We start from the raw sequence: 15381 nt of genomic DNA, 5'->3' as shown, positions 1-15381 counted from the left end.
GTCGGTTTGTCAATAGAAAAATTTATTTCTAACAGGAGGTACGCTATTTACTAATACATGACCAACAAACACATACAAATCTGATGCTTTTAAACTATGATGAATGACTTTAATTAAATGTTTTTTAATGTCTCTTAGTCTTAAATGTAAATAACTATTTAAAAAGGGGAAAAAAACGTGTGCATTGTCCTCAGAAAAAAGTGAGGTCTTCAGAAAATGAATAAGTCTTGGTTTACGAGTACCGAGTATCATGTATCACGCATGTTCTTCTTGTTTTGACGCCGAGCATCATGTGATTACAACTGAGCCAACAGTTTTTCTCTCTCTTGCGCTGCGAAATTGTGGGTAATCGTCTCCTCGAGATTTGTGGGATGCACATCCAGGGCACGAAGCTCCTGTTCCACCACATCCCAAAGATGCTCTATTGAGATTTGGTGACTGTGGGGGCCCTTTTAGTACAGTGAACCACCACTAGCCTGCACAGTGGTAACAAGGCATGATGGATCCATGTTCTCATTCTTTTTACGCCAAATTCTGACTCTATTATTTGAATTTCTCAACAGAAATTGAGACTCATCAGACCAGGCAACATTTTTCCAGTCTTCAACTGTCCAATTTTGGTGAGCTCGTGCAAATTGTAGCCTCTTTTTCCTATTTGTAGTGGATATGAGTGGTACCCGGTGGGGTCTTCTGCTGTTGTAGCCCATCCGCCTCAAGGTTGTGCGTGTTGTGGCTTCACAAATGCTTTGCTGCATACCTCGGTTGTAACGAGTGGTTATTTCAGTCAAAGTTGCTCTTCTATCAGCTTGAATCAGTCGGCCCATTCGCCTCTGACCTCTAGCATCAACAAGGCATTTTCGCCCACAGGACTGCCGCATACTGGATGTTTTTCCCCTTTCACACCATTCTTTGTAAACCCTAGAAATGGTTGTGCATGAAAATCCCAGTAACTGAGCAGATTGTGAAATACTTAGACCGGCCCATCTGGCACCAACAACCATGCCACGCTCAAAATTGCTTAAATCACCTTTCTTTCCCATTCTGACATTCAGTTTGGAGTTCAGGAGATTGTCTTGACCAGGACCATGGAAGCAACTGCCATGTGATTGGTTGATTAGATAATTGCATTAATGAGAAATTGAACAGGTGTTCCTAATAATCCTTTAGGTGAGTGTATATGCCATGATGTAAGTTTTAAATCAGACAATAAATACCTGTATAAACTTCCTTCAAATAAAAAAATAACAACCTGATGAGTATCACCGCACTCACAGAGAAAATTCAATCTGTCTGAACTTTTCCAAAATAATGACTGGATCTCACACCTAGGGTTAGTCTTACAAACAAAAGGTTTATAAGTGGAAAAATTAATATTAAATATCAATTTAATTATTTTATGTAATTTGTCTCTGAAATTTAAACAATATTTTACCTTAAGATAAATTTGAAATCAATTTCATCTATTTACCTATTAAATCTGCTTCACTGATACACTGATTCATTTATTATGTATGGAATCTCCATGCTATATCTGATATGAACAGGAAATGGTATTTGGAGCAGCTGGTAAATCAGAGGTGTCCAATCTTGTCCAGAAAGAGGCTAATTTTTTTTTTTTTTTTTTAACAATGTGTTTATTGTTTTTAATTATACAAAACAGGTAGCATAGAAACACATTTCCATTTCGTCACAATTATTTCCCACCCCAACAAAAGAACATCGCTCTCTTCTCACACTAGATATATACAGAATTCTTTTACATAAGACAATTTAAATGCAAAACAAATATTGCAAGGTATCCAAAAACTAAATATCTATTACTGTACTTTACACATAAAAGTTACATTTTCCAAAAAAGAAAAAATAAATAAAAAATTATACATAGTTACACCTCTTGTAATAAATGACCAAAATTATTGTTGTTAATGTAAAACTTAAACGGCTTCCATATTTCTTCATATACATCCATTTTGTTTTTAATAAAATATGTTACTTTTTCCATGACCATACACTGTGCCATGGCATTAATCCAAGTTCCAATAGCTGGCGGATCAGGCCTTTTCCAACTAAGAGCTATCGTTCTTTTAGCTTGTAATATAACATAGTTTATGAATTTGCGCTGTTGAAGATTTAGTTTAAGGTTCTTTGGATATAAGTGTAACAAAATCATTGTTGCCTCTAAGGGAATATTCAAGGGTACAATTATCTTTGTAATATTAATCACTTCCACCCAGAAGTCTCTAATAATGTTACATTCCCAAACACAATGCACAAATGAGCCCTGAGCCTCTCTGCATTTGAAACATGTATCAGGAATATTTTTATTAAACCTATTTATGGGCCAGGGGTAGCTCAGTGGTTAAGGCATTGGACTACGGTTCGGAAGATCCCAGGTTCAAAGCCCACAACCACCATGTTGCCACTGTTGGGCCCTTGAGCAAGGCCCTTAACCCTCAACTGCTCAGATATGTAATGAGATAAAAATGTAAGTCGCTCTGGATAAGAGCGTCTGCCAAATGCCTAAATGTAAATGTAAATGTAAATATTTAGTTTGACAGGAGTTATATAAGTCTGCATCAACCAGTTATATTGAAGTAGTTTTAAGCTAACGCTCCCTAACTGTTTCTGAGAGTTTTTACAAACTTGTCTCCATTCATCCTCAGATATATCCTCGTTCAACCCCGTCTTCCATAATTCAAGTTTTGATATTGATGATTCAGTAGACCCTGATACAAGCCAGTTGTAAAAAGAAAGAGGCTAATTATTGGCTTTTAATTATTATCAATTATACCCGCTAGTGTATTGAAAGCCAATAACAACTATTTAAACACGTGGAATCAGGTCTGACTTCTGCTTGGTTGGAATGCGAGCCCGCACCAACACTGACCCTTTCTGGATAATATTGGACACCTCTGCTGTAGGTCATGTATCGTACCTGATAAAGGTTTAGACACACCTACTCATTCAAGCTTTTTGCTAATTTTTATTTTTTTTGCTAATTTCTACATTATAAAAAATGTTGGCCTGGTGGCTGTCACCTTGCACCTCTATGGTCCTGGTTATATTCCACCGAGCGTCTGTGCATGAAGTTTGCATGTTCTCATCGTGCTTGGTGGATTTCCTCCCACAGTCTAAAACAGTATAGACAGTGAGTAAATGAGTGAGTGAGAGAAAAACATTACAATACATTGTAGTAAAATTGAATAACCTAACACTTCTACCTCTTTCCACAGCAGCATAAACAATGTATAAGGGGGTATAACTGTTATGTCCAACTTCTTCCTAATGGTGGCACTGTTTGTCCCAGAGTCTCATGTTTTGTGTTGTGTCTGAGTGAGGATCAGTAGGAGTGCTAAGACTTTTGGGCCGGTGTTTTATACTGTACATTTGTCCTACCCGCCCCGCCCATATATCTATGATACTCCATCTAGCGTATTGTGGGTGTAGCGTGATCAGTGTTGATTTTTTAAAAATCGTTTTATTGCATACAAACAAGTAAAAATCTCTTCAGCGGAGAGTATAGCTAAACACCGCCTGTAAAGTCGTTACGTTTGTCGCAAAGCTACGCGCATGCGCAGCGCTCTCAACTTTTCGCGCGAAATCCTGAAAGGGGCAGGGAGAGTTTGGCGGCGCGCGCTGCTTTTGATTGGACGCCTGACCCAGACCTAGGAATATTAAAATGAGTCGACGAGGTCTCAACCAATCAAAGTGCAGAGCGGTGCAGCGTCAGAACTCCGTGTGGCGCGAAAAATCTCCCAGAGTCAGCACCGCGCGCAGGAGAGCAGACACGTTCTCTTCTGTTCACTGTTTAACTTTTATTATTCTTATTTTAACCACTTTAATTATTGTATTAAAATGGCTACTGAAGTTGTGGATGATCACGAGATCAGGGAAGCTCAGAGAGATTACCTGGATTTTCTGGATGACGATGTAAGTAGTTCTCCACACCAGTGGTCCACCCTATTGTTCCTGCTGTAGCTGTTGAAGTCAAGATGGAGGAAGTTGGTTCTAATGATCCAGTTCACTGTTAAACAGATGAGGCTCGTGGAATTCATTTGTAGAAACTTAAATTTATAGAAGCGCAAACGGAAACCGTTCTCAGATCAGTTTTTTTTAAAACCAGTAGAACTTTGATCGCAGAACAGTTCTATGTATTCCAGGTCTAGAATTTATACTTTTTTCCCCACGTGCACTTTCAGGATACATGGCCCCATTTTTCCACGTGTATTCTGTGTGTAATGTTTTGTTGTTATCTACTGTTTTGCAGCAGGATCAGGGGATCTATCAGAGTAAAGTGCGGGACATGATCAGTGAGAACAAATTCCGCCTCATCGTCAACATTAACGACCTGCGCCGCCGGAACGAGGCTCGCGCTGCCAAGTAGGTCCATCTTTATTTTTTTTTTCCTTTTTTTTTTTTTTAATCTCACAGACACATGCAAAGTGTGAACTTTATCCTGTGGATACTCAGGAGCAGTGATAGACAGGCACCAGATGACGTCATATACCGATTACGTGCTTATTGATTGGTTCAGGGTAAATACTATTAGAACATACACTACACTGTATGGACACAAGTGTACATTCAGGTACATCCAGCTGTGGCCAAGGGTTTTAAGACTGACACGAATACTGTATTAATTTTTTACAAAGTCTGCTGCTTCAGTGTTTTTGAGATCTTTTTGTCAGATGTTACTATGGTATACTGAAGTATAATTACAAGAACGTCATAAGTATCAGTGGCTTTTTTGACAATTACATTTGTGTAAAGAGTCAATATTTGAAGTGTTGACCCGTCTTTATCGAGGCCCCTGCAATTCACCCTGGCATGCTGTGACAGGACTGATAATGAAGGCTTCTGTCCGTCCTATGTCACGCCATGAAGAAAGGATCCTGAGAGCATTCATGTGTGGGTTGCTTCTCAGCCAAGGCTTACACATGTCTAAGAGTACAGCCATGAATAAAGAATGGTACAAAACATTCTCAAAACATCAACCTGCCCCCATCGTCCAAGAACAGTTTGCTGATGAACAATGCCTTTTCCAGCATATTGGAGCTCCTTGCCATAAGGCGAAAGGGATAACTAAGTGGCTTGAGAAACACGACATCGAAATTTTGGGTCCATGACCAGGAAACTGAAAGTTCCCATTGAGAACTTGTGGTCAGTCCTCAACAGGCCGGTGGGCAAACAAAAATCCACAAATTTTTACAAAGTCTAAGCGCTGACATCTGACAAAACATCTAAAAACACTTATGCAGCTGACGTTTTACTTAGAATAAGAAATTATTTACTTAAAAGAAATTTTTGTTTTTACTTATATAACTCTTCAAATCTTCTTGGAAGGCTGTCCACAGGATTTTGGAGTGTTTCTGCCCACTCGGTCTGTAGAGCATTTATGAGGTCAGGCACTGATGTTGGATAAGACGGCCTGGATCTCTATTCCAGTTCCCTCCAAAGGTTCATCTGTGCGAGCCAGCTTGACACAAAACTCATCAAACCATTGATCGTGTAATTTTTGATAATGTAAATCACTTTTTTTATAAGCGAATAATCGCTTTTCGATACCCGAATCACCACACAAAAGAATCACAGGTAAATAACTGACTCGATTTCCCCCCATCTCTGGTGAACAGTCTGTTATGAAGGAGAACTGCATTTATAACTGAGGATAAGCTGAGGGACGATCACGACCAATCACAATCCCAGGCATTGGTAATAATGTGTGAATTCCAGCGTATGGCCCTGGGAACAAAGGAGTCTGTCAGTAGGGCAGCTCTGTGATAGAAATCTGCCACTCTTATTGTTGGCAGAAGCTCCATACAGAGCTGGTGTTGGACATGATGGACCGCATTTTGTTCAAGGTTCTGTTTTGTTCGAATGCATAATGTCTTACTTCATTAAGGTGCCCAAACACTCTGTTTACAGGCTGTTGAACAATGCTTTCATGGAGCTCCTGGCGTTCCAGCGTGCTCTGAAGGATATGGTTGCCTCCGTTGATGCCACCTACGCCAAGCAGTACGAGGAGTTTTTCATTGGGCTAGAGGGCAGCTTCGGGAGCAAGCACGTCACTCCTCGGACTCTTACTTCCCGTCTGCTGGGCTCCATGGTGTGTGTGGAGGGCATCGTTACCAAATGTAGGTCACTGTTTGTTAAACAGAAACAAGACTTAAGCAGTAAGGTTGGGAAGATGTTATAACAGTATAATTACAAAAATACTAACTATTTTGTTGTTTATATTCAAGGCTCTCTTGTGCGCCCTAAGGTGGTACGAAGTGTCCATTATTGCCCGGCCACCAAGAAGACTTTGGAACGCAAATACACAGACATGACCTCGCTGGAAGCTTTCCCTTCTAGTGCCATCTACCCAACCAAGGTATACCTCATTTGTGTACTTGCTACATTTTGCTAATTTTTTTCTACAGAAAAAGTAAAAAAAATGAAACTTCAACCTTCCAATCAAACCTGGACCCTGGAGGTGCAAGACGACAGTGCTAAGCACTTCGCCACCGTACATACACCATTTATGTATATATATATTATTTATACAACTGTGTGTGACCTAAAAGATAAAGATTAGATCAAATGTAAAGAAGTCTAATAACAAAAAAAAATAAGAATGTCAAGTTTTAAAAGTTTGTATTCAATGTATTCAAATTATTTTTTGTCTGCTGAGAAATATATTTAAAAAATAATAAACTATAAAAGGGTAAAGACATGTGGGTATGACAGCAGCAGTATGAGGCAGGGAGCAGTCGTACTAAATCAGTCGTGCTTGGTGTGACATTTCCTTCATTTTCATTCCAGGATGAGGAGAACAACCCCTTGGAGACCGAGTTTGGTCTGTCTATTTATAAAGACCATCAGACCATCACAGTGCAGGAGATGCCTGAGAAGGCTCCGGCTGGCCAGCTGCCCCGCTCAGTGGACATCATCCTGGACAACGACTTGGTGGATGCTGCCAAGCCAGGAGATCGCGTGCAGCTCATTGGCACCTACCGCTGCCTGCCAGGCAAGAAGGGAGGCTTCACCTCAGGGACCTTCAGGTATGACTAGCACTCGAAAGCACTTTATTTGAACATTTGGGGATGTGGGGCACTGGCTAATCCACTGATTAGAGAATTATTATCATCAGATTTAGTAGAGCTGATATGAAATGACTGTGCTTCTAGTCCCTGAGCATGCTCGGTTCTTTCTTCGTTCCTCCTACATTTAGGACCATTATGATAGCTTGCCAAGTGAAGCAGATGAGCAAGGAAGTCACGCCATACTTCTCTGCTGATGATGTGGCGAAGATCAAGAACTTCAGCAAGTCTCGCACCAAGGTGAGGATGTGGATGGTGATGTTCATGTGGGGGTCAGATTGGGATCTCTGGGGTTCAAATAGCATAACATTCTGCATAACATCACTGCATAACATTCTGATTTTCAGGATTCGGACTCGTATATTCCTGTGACACCCAGTCATTGAGTCATGATCCGTATTATTTTAGCTCTCGTTATGATTTATCTTTAAGCAAAATGTATTTTTTGCGAGTATCTTTTTGATATTTGTCTATACAGTGTGCATAGATTTATTGGGATTTAACGTCTTATCCGATAACACAGGCTTGTCACTACTCTTCGCTGTTAAACTTGTTTGTGACATCATAGATTCACATCTCTCTCTCTCATGTGTTTCTACAGAACGTGTTTGACCAGTTGGCACGATCCTTGGCTCCTAGTATCCACGGTCATGATTACATTAAGAAAGCCATCTTGTGTATGCTGCTCGGAGGAGTAGAGAAGGTTCTAGAAAATGGATCACGCCTCCGTGGAGACATCAACGTCCTCCTCATAGGTGTGTGTCACAAATGGCTCAATACATTTACAGAAATGTATATTATAAAAACTTCTAAATTGTAAAAGTGTAGATACTGTTAAATAAAGGTTGCACATGCAGACTGATCCCGGCCAGAAAAAATGTTTGGTGGTTTGGAGCGACTGCTGATTAGGTGAAGATTTCCTGTGTTCTTTCTTTTGTCAGGGGATCCCTCTGTTGCGAAGTCACAGCTGCTGCGCTATGTGCTGTATACAGCGCCGCGTGCCATCCCCACCACAGGCCGCGGCTCGTCAGGTGTCGGTCTCACCGCAGCGGTCACCACTGATCAGGAGACAGGTACTGCGGTGTGAATGTTAACTTAAACTTGTGCCTTGTATCTCAGAAGTCTCACCCTGTGTGATGCGCTCTGCGTCGTAGGTGAGCGGCGTCTGGAGGCAGGTGCCATGGTGCTGGCTGATCGGGGCGTGGTCTGCATTGATGAATTCGACAAAATGTCAGACATGGACCGCACCGCCATCCACGAAGTCATGGAGCAGGGGCGTGTCACTATTGCCAAAGCTGGTATCCATGCCCGCCTGAACGCCCGCTGCAGCGTCCTGGCAGCAGCCAACCCCGTCTACGGCCGGGTGAGCGCTTTATTAAATACTCTGCTCCAACAAGCACAACTACGATTTGTGTAATGATCATAAATATAGTGATTGCTTATGAATCCACAACAGTTGAGTCTCTCTCTCTCTTTCTCTCTCTCTGCAGTACGACCAGTATAAGACTCCCATGGAGAACATCGGGCTGCAGGACTCCCTCTTGTCTCGTTTCGATTTGCTCTTCATCATGTTGGATCAGATGGACCCCGAGCAGGATCGTGAGATCTCTGACCATGTTCTGCGCATGCACCGCTACCGCGACCCTCGTGAACAAGACGGAGCAGGTACTCTCGCGTCACTTAAACTGTTCAGTTGAAACTTGTGAAAAACCTAGCTTCAAACTGAGGCCCGAATCGGTCAGGAACTACCTCTGCTGTTTTAAACACTATGATGTTTGTCATGACGTGCAGTATATCAGACGCCTGCAGGTCTTTGACTGCCAGCTTTGTATACTTACACCATCTCCCCTTTTCTGTGTTCCAGCATTGCCTCTGGGTGGTACGGTGGATGTTTTGGCAACCGATGACCCTGATGTGGCACAGGAAGAGGAGCAGGAGCTACAGGTGTATGAGAAACACAACCATCTTCTGCATGGCAACCGGAAACAGAGGTAAACTCTTAAAATAACCCAGCAGTAAGACCTGTTCAACATCACACAGGAGTTTAGGTGTGTTATTGTGTTAGTTTAGCATTAAGGTTTCTCCTCCCATTTTAATGTGTGTTGATATGTTTAGAGTTTGCAGGCTGATCAAAATTACTCAACGTGCATGACCTTTTATTTTTTATGATTGTAAAGAAGAAGAAGAGGTGTAATAAATTGTTGTTTTTGTCTTGTTTTAAGGGAGCGCGTGGTGAGCAAACAGTTCATGAGGAAGTACATCCACGTTGCCAAGGCGATTTCTCCTGTATTGACCCAAGAAGCAGCCAATCACATTGCAGAGGAGTACACACGACTGCGCAACCAGGAGCAGCTCGGCACAGACATTGCTCGGGTGAGGAAAACACACACTTTCTTGCTTGTTAGTTCTTAGTTAGTCATAGGATCTTTAAATTGATCATTGCATGTTTATTCACCTGAAAGTAACATTAACACTGTTGAATTGCTAACAGAGTTTAATAAGCGACCCATTCTCTCCCTCTGCTAGACCTCCCCGGTGACAGTCAGGACCCTGGAGACTCTGATCCGTCTGGCCACGGCCCATGCCAAAGCTCGCATGAGCAAATCCGTGGAGCTGGAGGACACAGAAGTGGCTGTGGAGCTCGTTCAGTTCGCCTACTTTAAAAAGGTCAGATCGGAGCACCTTCCTTACTGTATACCCACCTACTGCAATGTCTACAATTTACAGTAGGGCAAAAAAGTATTTAAACAGCCACCAATTGTGCAACTTCTCCCACTTAAAAAGAAGAGATTTTCATCATAGGTATACCTCAACTATGAGAGACGAAATAAAAAAAATTAAAAATCCAGAAAAATCACATTGTAGGATTTATTTGCAAATTTTGGTAGAAAATAATTATGTGTTTGGGATCATTGTCATGCTGAAAGATCCAGCCACGTTTTATCTTCAATGCCCTTGCTGATGGAAGGAGGTTTTCACTTAAAATCTCACGATACATGGCCCCATTCATTCTTTCCTTTACACGGATCAGTCATCCTGGTCCCTTTGCAGAAAAACAGCCCCAAAGCGTGATGTTTCCACCCCCATGCTTCACAGTAGGTATGCTGTTCTTTGGATGCAACTCAGCATTCTTCCTCCTCCAAACACAAAGTTCTATTTTGGTTTCATCTGACCATATGACATTCTCCCAATCCTCTTCTGGATTATCCAGATGCTCTCTAGCAAACTTTAGACGGGGCTGGACGTGTACTGGCTTAAGCAGGGGGACACGTCTGGCACTGCAGGATTTTAGTCCCTGGCGGCGCAGTGTGTTACTGATGGTAGTCTTTGTTACTTTGGTTCCAGCTCTCTGCAGGTCATTCACTAGGTCTCTTCATGTGGTTCTGGGATTTTTGCTCACAGTTCTTGTGATCTTTTTGACCCGACGGGGTGAGATCTTGCGTGGAGCCCCAGATCGAGGGAGATTATCAGTGGTCTTGTATGTCTTCCATTTTCTAATAATTGCTCCCACAGTTGATTTCGTCTTTCATCTTCCCAGCCTGGTGCAGGTCTACAATTTAGTTTCTGGTGTCCTTTGACAGCTCTTTGGTCTTGGCCATAGTGGAGTTTGGAGTGTGACTGTTTGAGGTTGTGGACAGGTGTCTTTTATACTGATAACAAGTTCATAGATAAGAAATAAGAGACTCTTAAAGAAGACGTTACAGGTCTGTGAGAGACAGACATCTTGCTTGTTTGTAGGTAAACAAATACTTATTTTCCACCATACTTTACAAATAAATTCTTAAAAAATTCAACAATGTGATTTTCTGGATTTTTTTCTTTCTTATTTTGTCTCTCATAGTTGAGGTATACCTATGATGAAAATCACAGGCCTCTCTCATCTTTAAAGTGGGAGAACTTGCACAATTGCTGGCTGTCTAAATACTTTTTTGCTCCACTGTAAAAGCCTGATTCTATATACTTCATCTTTATATTGTATATATGTGTCCATAGATAATAATCATTCCTTCTGATGTTCTAGGTTCTGGAAAAGAAGAAGCGCACCAGGCAGGAAGACCATGATGAAGCCTCTGAGAATGAGGAAGAGGAAGAGGAGGAAGATCAGGGCACCCCCAAACAACAAAGGAAGAGGTCCGGATATTTACAATAATAATCATCTGTAGAAAGAAAGCAGATTTTTTTTACCATTGAAATTTGAATGTTCTTTCTGTCCTCCAGGAGGCGACGTTCGACTGAGCGCAGGCCGTCACAGAGCAGCGAACCCTACGACCCATATGACTTCACCACCGAGGCAGACGTCCCTCAGAGTGAGCAGAGTTACACCATCTGATTATCATAGTGACCAGTACACATCTCATGATTGTTATTAAAAAAACCTGCTTGTGTTCTTGTATCTAGTTCAATCTCCAGCTCCTGCAAGACTCGATGAGGAGCCCATGGAGACACCTGAGCAGAATGGCCACACAGAGCTGTCAGAGGACAGGTAGGTGTAAAGCAAAGTCAGAGTAAACACACGAATAAACAGTACCGAAGGCTCCAGTGACCCTGCATAGGATAAGCAGTATAGAGGATGACTGAATGACAATCTGATCATTCTGATTCATACACATTCACATTCCATACAAACTTAAATAATTCTTTTAATTGTGTAAAGCTGCTTTGCGACAATGACAATAGTAAAAAGCGCTATACAAATAAAATTGAATTGAATAACATCGTCTTATGCAGTGTTATCCCTGATGTGTGTTTAATAGGCTGAAGGAGTTTAAATCGGCGTTGCTGGAGGTCTTCCGTGCCGCACACGCTCAGTCGGTGGGCATGAACGCGCTAATGGGAGACATCAACAAGGACCGCTCCACTCCGTTCGAGCAGGCCGAGGTCCGAGCTGCTCTGGCGCGCATGCAGGACGACAACCAGGTCATGGTGGCTGATGATATAATTTTCCTCATCTAAAATGGACAAAAAAACAAAAGATGGAGAGAGGAAACAGAGAAAGCGATATCACTGCAGAGTGTGGACTTTTGTTGCCGATGCACATTTGGACGTGCAAGTTCTTTTTTTATGTACATGTTAAAAATTTTTCTTTAATTGTACCCCTTGGGTGGCATTGTGTATTATTCATAGAGTTGCTTTTTCTGTTACTGTTTGTTTGACAGGTTAAAAGAAAAAAGTTGTGTGCGTGCGTGCGTGTATGTTTCATTTCAATGCAATAAAAATTATTTAGTTGTCACCTGATCCCCCGCCCCTCCCTTAATATAACCAAATACAAAAACACCACACTACATTGCTAACTGGTTGCAGCTGAATTGCATTAGAGACAGCCAGGCCTGATTGCTGCCAGTTATGTTTAATCAAATCATCAGATAAACAGAGCATTTTGAGAAGCATGTCTGATAGTTGTCTGAAACGTCTCACCAGTAGCACACTGAGCCAAAATTCCGACTGTGCAGAAATTCCACTAGAGATTTGGAAGAAGGTGATTAAAGTAAATGGGTCTGGGAATGGTTACAAGTACTCTGGGAGATCAACAGATTCACAGCGAGAGACATCATAGATAAATGGATATGACCTGGAACAAGACTGGACCAAGATCCTAAGAGAACTCTTTCTCATTTTGATAAAGGTCTGTGTTCAATGCTAAAGCCACTACTAACCTAAAAGCACATTAAGGATCTGGTCAATTTTGCCACAACACTTCTTGACCAACACGTCCTCTATGAAAAATGTTCTATGAACTGATGATTGAAATGTTGAACCGTGTTGCTATAAGTGAATGTTATAACAACAAGTAGCTCAGTGGTTAAGGCATTGGACTACAGTTTCTGAAGGTCGCTCTGAATAAGGGCGTCTGCCAAATGTAATATTAACAGTCTGTGAGCTAAAACTCCAGCACAACTGGGTTATGCAGCGAGATAATAATCCTAAGCATAATCATTCCAAGTCAACTTTGGAACCACTCAAAAGAAATGAAATAAAGGTTTTGGAGTGGCCTAGTCCAAGATGCTGTGGTTGTAGATGAAAGGAGCATGCGATGTGGCTGTACTCAAGCAGTTCTGCAAAGCAGAGTGGGCTAAAATCCTCCTCCACAGTGCCAATGTGATGTCATAATCTCCAGTTATCGGAAGCCCTCGCCTGCAGTGAGGGGGTGATTACTTTTTCACATTTTGCTGATTTAGGTATTGCATAACCTCTTTTATGTCAATCAATACAGTTAATATTTAAAGCTTGTGTTTTGTGTTTATTCAGGTTAAACAAGTTTATTTTAACATACACAGAAGAAATGAGCAGGGTATAAATATTTTTTCACATCACTTTAGGTACACAGGTTTATTAACACAACTTATCTCAACATTCTCGAACAGTCACACAGAATTTACCCTGAAAGAAAAAGAACTATGGGGTTTGCATCATATGCATTTTTCAAAAAAATCTTAAAATTTGCATACTATTCCTCTGCAGTGTACATCATGAAAGCCTGCGATACACAAGCATCGTCACGTAACTTGACTTCCCGACGGCAGGTTCTCACAAAAATCACCCAATGTCACCTTCTCTCCACTGACCTCATACTGAAGCGGTAAAGCAAAGTGGGTAGAAACTGACATGACTTGTCATGTTGTTCATAGTGAAAGTGTAGCTAATGCGTATCACACACACACACACACACACACACACACACACACACACACACACACACAGTTTTTATGCAGGGTTACCTAAAGATCAGAAATGGTCCACTCTCTTATTATATATCAGAAACTATGTACACTCTGATGTATGTACTCTCTGATATATCAGAAAGTATGTACACCTTCCCCGATCATTCCTCTTTTTCATGTGTCATCAGATTTAAGCAGATCAGAGTGGGATTTCCCCCCTGCTGTTTCAGAGATTAAACTGTTTTTAGTCCATAATCCATCTTAATGACTTATTTCATTCGTATATTTACATTTTTGCATGATCTTTACTTCCTATTTTAAAGAAATATGGTGGACGCCAATTTTAGGTCATACAACAGATTTTAAACCTGATTTAAATCTGGGCTTTTCAGCCATTCCAAATCATTTCTTATTGTTCGAGACACTTCTTTGGAACATATATTTTATAGTTTGCTTGAACGCCAACAAGCTTTAAAAAATATCCAGCTGAAAAGCAACCCCAGGACATGATGCTACCACCACCGTGCATAACAGTGTTACTCATGTATTGGGCCATATTTACTTTGTGTTTTGGCTTTAGACCAAACAGTTTAACTCATGTCTCACTAGACCACAAAATCTTTTCCTAAAACACACACTAAATATCACTCTCTCATAGAGAATCATGAGGACGTTACTGAGGTCTGGACAGGTTCTAGTGTTTCAGCCAGTGAGATCTGTAACACCTTTAGCATTGTGGCTGGTCTCTTTAGCACTTCTCTGACAATGGCTCTTCTTGCCGTGCCTGGGCGGTTTGGCCTGATCTCAATAGTGTCTGGGTTGTGCCACATTTTTTCTACTTCAGTATAATGGATTTCACAGTTCTCTTAGAAACGTTTAAAGCTCTGCTGATGTTTTAAGAACCTTCTCCAGGTTTTATCCCTCCTAGGAACTTCATCCTGAAGCTTCACATGGAGTGCCTTGGTCTGATCTGATCTGCCGTTTTAATTATGAGACTTTAAGTAAAAAAAACTAAACAAAAGATATTTACTGAGCAAGCATACAATTAGACACAGATGGATTTCATATGGACACAAGTGTACTGTATAAAACATACTCAGTCAGAGTGCTTAGGAAAATTAAATGTTTTTTCTAATTAACATCACTAAATAAATACTTTTGGAATCAATTACGGGGTTTACGGAGCCAAAACCCACTTTAAAAAAAATACAGCCACAGAAGCACTTTCAGCAAGAAAACACATCTGATAAAGTTATGTCATCTTGAAATAAGTGATGTCATCTTAAAAATACTTAAAAATAAGTGTTTGTGTGCAATCAATTGACTTTGCTCATAGATCAAGAGTATAACTGTATTTATTTATTTACTTATTTATTTATATAATTCATTAAAATGCGAAATTTTACTTTTTGCTTTTTGATTTTAATATATTTGTTTTTGTGTTGCCATTATGGATTGCTAATGTTTGTACTTAGATAGCAAAAAAGGTCATTTAATTATTAATATTATTGTTATTGTTATTGTTATTATTATTATTATTATTATTGTTATTATTATTATTATTATTATTATTATTATACAGTATATCTGATAATGACTCATGAGATTGTATCCCCTGTTGTAGTTTCATTCTTTGCTAG

At 40.6% G+C, this 15381-nt stretch overlaps 1 protein-coding gene across 1 annotated transcript; it reads left to right on the top strand.

Moving 5' to 3' along the window:
• Positions 1 to 3760: 3760 nt before the first annotated feature.
• On the top strand, positions 3761 to 12310 carry mcm3 (minichromosome maintenance complex component 3). The gene is made up of 17 exons (XM_053489516.1): positions 3761 to 3930; positions 4268 to 4380; positions 5926 to 6134; positions 6243 to 6373; positions 6805 to 7043; positions 7214 to 7322; positions 7684 to 7837; positions 8024 to 8155; positions 8237 to 8445; positions 8573 to 8747; positions 8947 to 9073; positions 9305 to 9455; positions 9609 to 9749; positions 11104 to 11213; positions 11301 to 11389; positions 11481 to 11565; positions 11837 to 12310. Exons 1-17 carry the CDS (start codon positions 3856 to 3858, stop codon positions 12033 to 12035), a joined length of 2448 nt encoding a protein of 815 aa, XP_053345491.1. The 5' UTR covers positions 3761 to 3855; the 3' UTR covers positions 12036 to 12310.
• Positions 12311 to 15381: the final 3071 nt, after the last annotated feature.

The sequence above is a fragment of the Clarias gariepinus genome, chromosome 27 (assembly GCF_024256425.1).
Source record: "Clarias gariepinus isolate MV-2021 ecotype Netherlands chromosome 27, CGAR_prim_01v2, whole genome shotgun sequence".
Lineage (NCBI taxonomy): Eukaryota > Metazoa > Chordata > Actinopteri > Siluriformes > Clariidae > Clarias > Clarias gariepinus.
The sequence above is the reverse complement of the archived record's forward strand: the minus strand, read 5'-3'. Positions and strand labels throughout refer to the sequence as shown.

Bases quoted from the DNA above. Each gene is read 5' to 3' on its own strand.
- mcm3 (XM_053489516.1), top strand. From the start codon at position 3,856: ATGGCTACTGAAGTTGTGGATGATCACGAGATCAGGGAAGCTCAGAGA. The intron at 4,381-5,925 runs GTAGGTCCATCT...CTCTGTTTACAG, and splicing joins AACGAGGCTCGCGCTGCCAA to GCTGTTGAACAATGCTTTCA. The intron at 7,838-8,023 runs GTGTGTGTCACA...TTCTTTTGTCAG, and splicing joins CATCAACGTCCTCCTCATAG to GGGATCCCTCTGTTGCGAAG.